At 45.8% G+C, this 2,133-nt stretch overlaps 1 protein-coding gene across 1 annotated transcript in view; it reads left to right on the top strand.

Moving 5' to 3' along the window:
* Slc3a2 (solute carrier family 3 member 2) overlaps positions 1-2,133 on the top strand; it is an 18,760-nt gene that overhangs the window by 15,297 nt on the left and 1,330 nt on the right. Inside the window, exons 5-8 of the mRNA XM_005351894.2 lie at positions 850-918; positions 1,033-1,091; positions 1,230-1,410; positions 1,495-1,638. Coding sequence (XP_005351951.1) covers positions 850-918; positions 1,033-1,091; positions 1,230-1,410; positions 1,495-1,638 — 453 coding nt within the window. The remainder of the gene's footprint in view (positions 1-849; positions 919-1,032; positions 1,092-1,229; positions 1,411-1,494; positions 1,639-2,133) is intronic.

Raw genomic sequence — 2,133 nt, 5'->3', positions numbered from 1 at the left:
AAAAAAAAAAAAAAAAAAACACTGTTGCTGAGGATGACCTTGAACTCCTAGTCCTCTTGTCTTCCAAGTGCTGGGATCATAGGAAGTTCAAAGTACTGGAGAAAGCCTATAGTCATAGCTGTCAGTAGTTAGGACAGCTGAGGTAGTGAGTTGGAGACAGGTCTTAAACCAAAAAGAAAATGTTTTCAGATGGTAGCCTCGGATGAAGATGGAGAGCAGATGAGAAGGGAAGAAAGGGAGCATGGGGATGTGGTTTTGTGCTCAGTGCCAGTTGAAACCAGGGCTTAAATCTTCAGGCCTGGACCTGTTCTGCAGAGCTGGCTTCTTTTCAGATGTCTCAACAGCCCTCAGGCTGTGTTTTGAATGTGAAACTTTTCCTCCTTGGCCTTGCTCCCACCAGCTCTTGTGGGCGAGCACACACTCTCTAGGCCTCAGGAAACTGGAAAGGAGTAAGTACATTTGCCCTAGACATTTTAGGTCCTGTCTCTGCTTCCAGTTTAATCTGTTTCCTGATTATGATCTTGGCTATATATTCTTGCTTCTCTGACCTGTTTCTTCATCTCCAATTTGAGGGTATTTTCATTCTCCATACCAAGTGTTAGGTGTCAGAGCTATGCATACTTATTTTCTCTTGAGTTTTTTTATAGCTATTAAAAGTGAAGCTATATATTTTGCCAAAGGCAAGAATAGAAAATAGAAAAATGCTATTATATACTAAGAGCATACCAAGGGCTAACATTTGAAGAGAGAGAGGGTGAACCCCTATTTTGTAGAAATCTCAGGGAAATTTGAGGTAGGTGAGAGCTTCTTTGTGTATTAATCTTTCCTCTATTCTTTTGTTCCCCGCAGGAAGCTCTGAGTTCTTGGTTGCAGGATGGGGTTTATGGGTTCCAAGTTCGGGATGTGGGAAAGCTGACGGTGAGTGCCTTTTCCATGTTGAGAGCAAAGCTTTGGTGAGAAGAGTGGGTCTCAGCCAGGGCTAGGAGATGTTCCCTGTTCTGATTCTGTTTTTTTTGTTTGTTTTTGTGCTAGGATGCATCCTCACACTTGGCAGAGTGGCAGAATATTACCAAGAGCTTCAGTGAGGATAGGTAGGTACCTGACACCCTTGCCTGCCTGAGCCCACTGTGAGAGCCCCTTGGAGTGCTAAGCCCTTAGAGGGGAGTTTCTTCACTTTTATTCTTTATCTCGGCCATTTGCTAATGATTCTCCTGCCCTGGTTTGTGCAGGCTGCTGATTGCAGGGACTGACTCCTCTGACCTCCAGCAAATCCTGAGCATACTCGAATCCACCAGCGACCTACTGTTGACTAGCTCGTATCTGTCAAATTCCAGTTTTACTGGGGAGCATACAGAATCGCTAGTCACTCAGTATTTGAATGCCACCTGCAGTCGCTGGTGCGGCTGGAGTGTGAGTACAGTGCTGATGGGTGTGGGGGAAGGTGGAAGGTGGTGGTTGTGGGGTGGGGGTCCTCACAGGCACGTCTTCCTCCAGGTGTCTCAGGCAGGACTCCTGACAGCCTCCATACCGGCTCAGCTCCTCCGACTCTACCAGCTGCTGCTCTTCACTCTGCCAGGGACCCCTATTTTCAGCTATGGGGATGAGATTGGCCTGAAGGCAGCTGTCGTTCCTGGACAGGTACCACTTGTTTTCTGCCCAGCACAGTGTTTAAATAGTGTTTGTTTGTGTAACACATTTTGCCATCTGTGGATAACAGCCCTGAGGTGGAACTTTGTTAAATTCCTTGTCTGTCATCCTGTGGGCAATGTGGCAGGTGTTTATGTTTTAAACAGGGTTTTCCTGTTGTCATATTCACTGTATATACTGAGCTGGCTTCAGGAGCTATGTAGTGTATTCTCTTGGAATGGAACTCAGCTGGAAATACATCTGTGTATGCCTCTGTGTGTGTGTGGTGTAGATACATCCACAGAGGTCAGAGTACAGCTTGGTGGAATAAGTTCTTGCCTTTAGCCTTTAAGTAGGTTCTGCGCATCAAACTCAGGTTTGCATGGCAAGTGGTTTTACCCACTGAGCCATTTCGCCAGACTTCAAGAACCAATATTTTTTCTTTTTTTTTTTCCTTTATTTTTCGAGACAGGGTTTCTCTGTGGCTTTGGAGCCTGTCCTGGAACT

The sequence above is a fragment of the Microtus ochrogaster genome, chromosome 8 (genome assembly GCF_000317375.1).
Source record: "Microtus ochrogaster isolate Prairie Vole_2 chromosome 8, MicOch1.0, whole genome shotgun sequence".
In the NCBI taxonomy this organism is placed as follows: Eukaryota; Metazoa; Chordata; class Mammalia; order Rodentia; family Cricetidae; genus Microtus; species Microtus ochrogaster.
The sequence above is the reverse complement of the archived record's forward strand: the minus strand, read 5'-3'. Positions and strand labels throughout refer to the sequence as shown.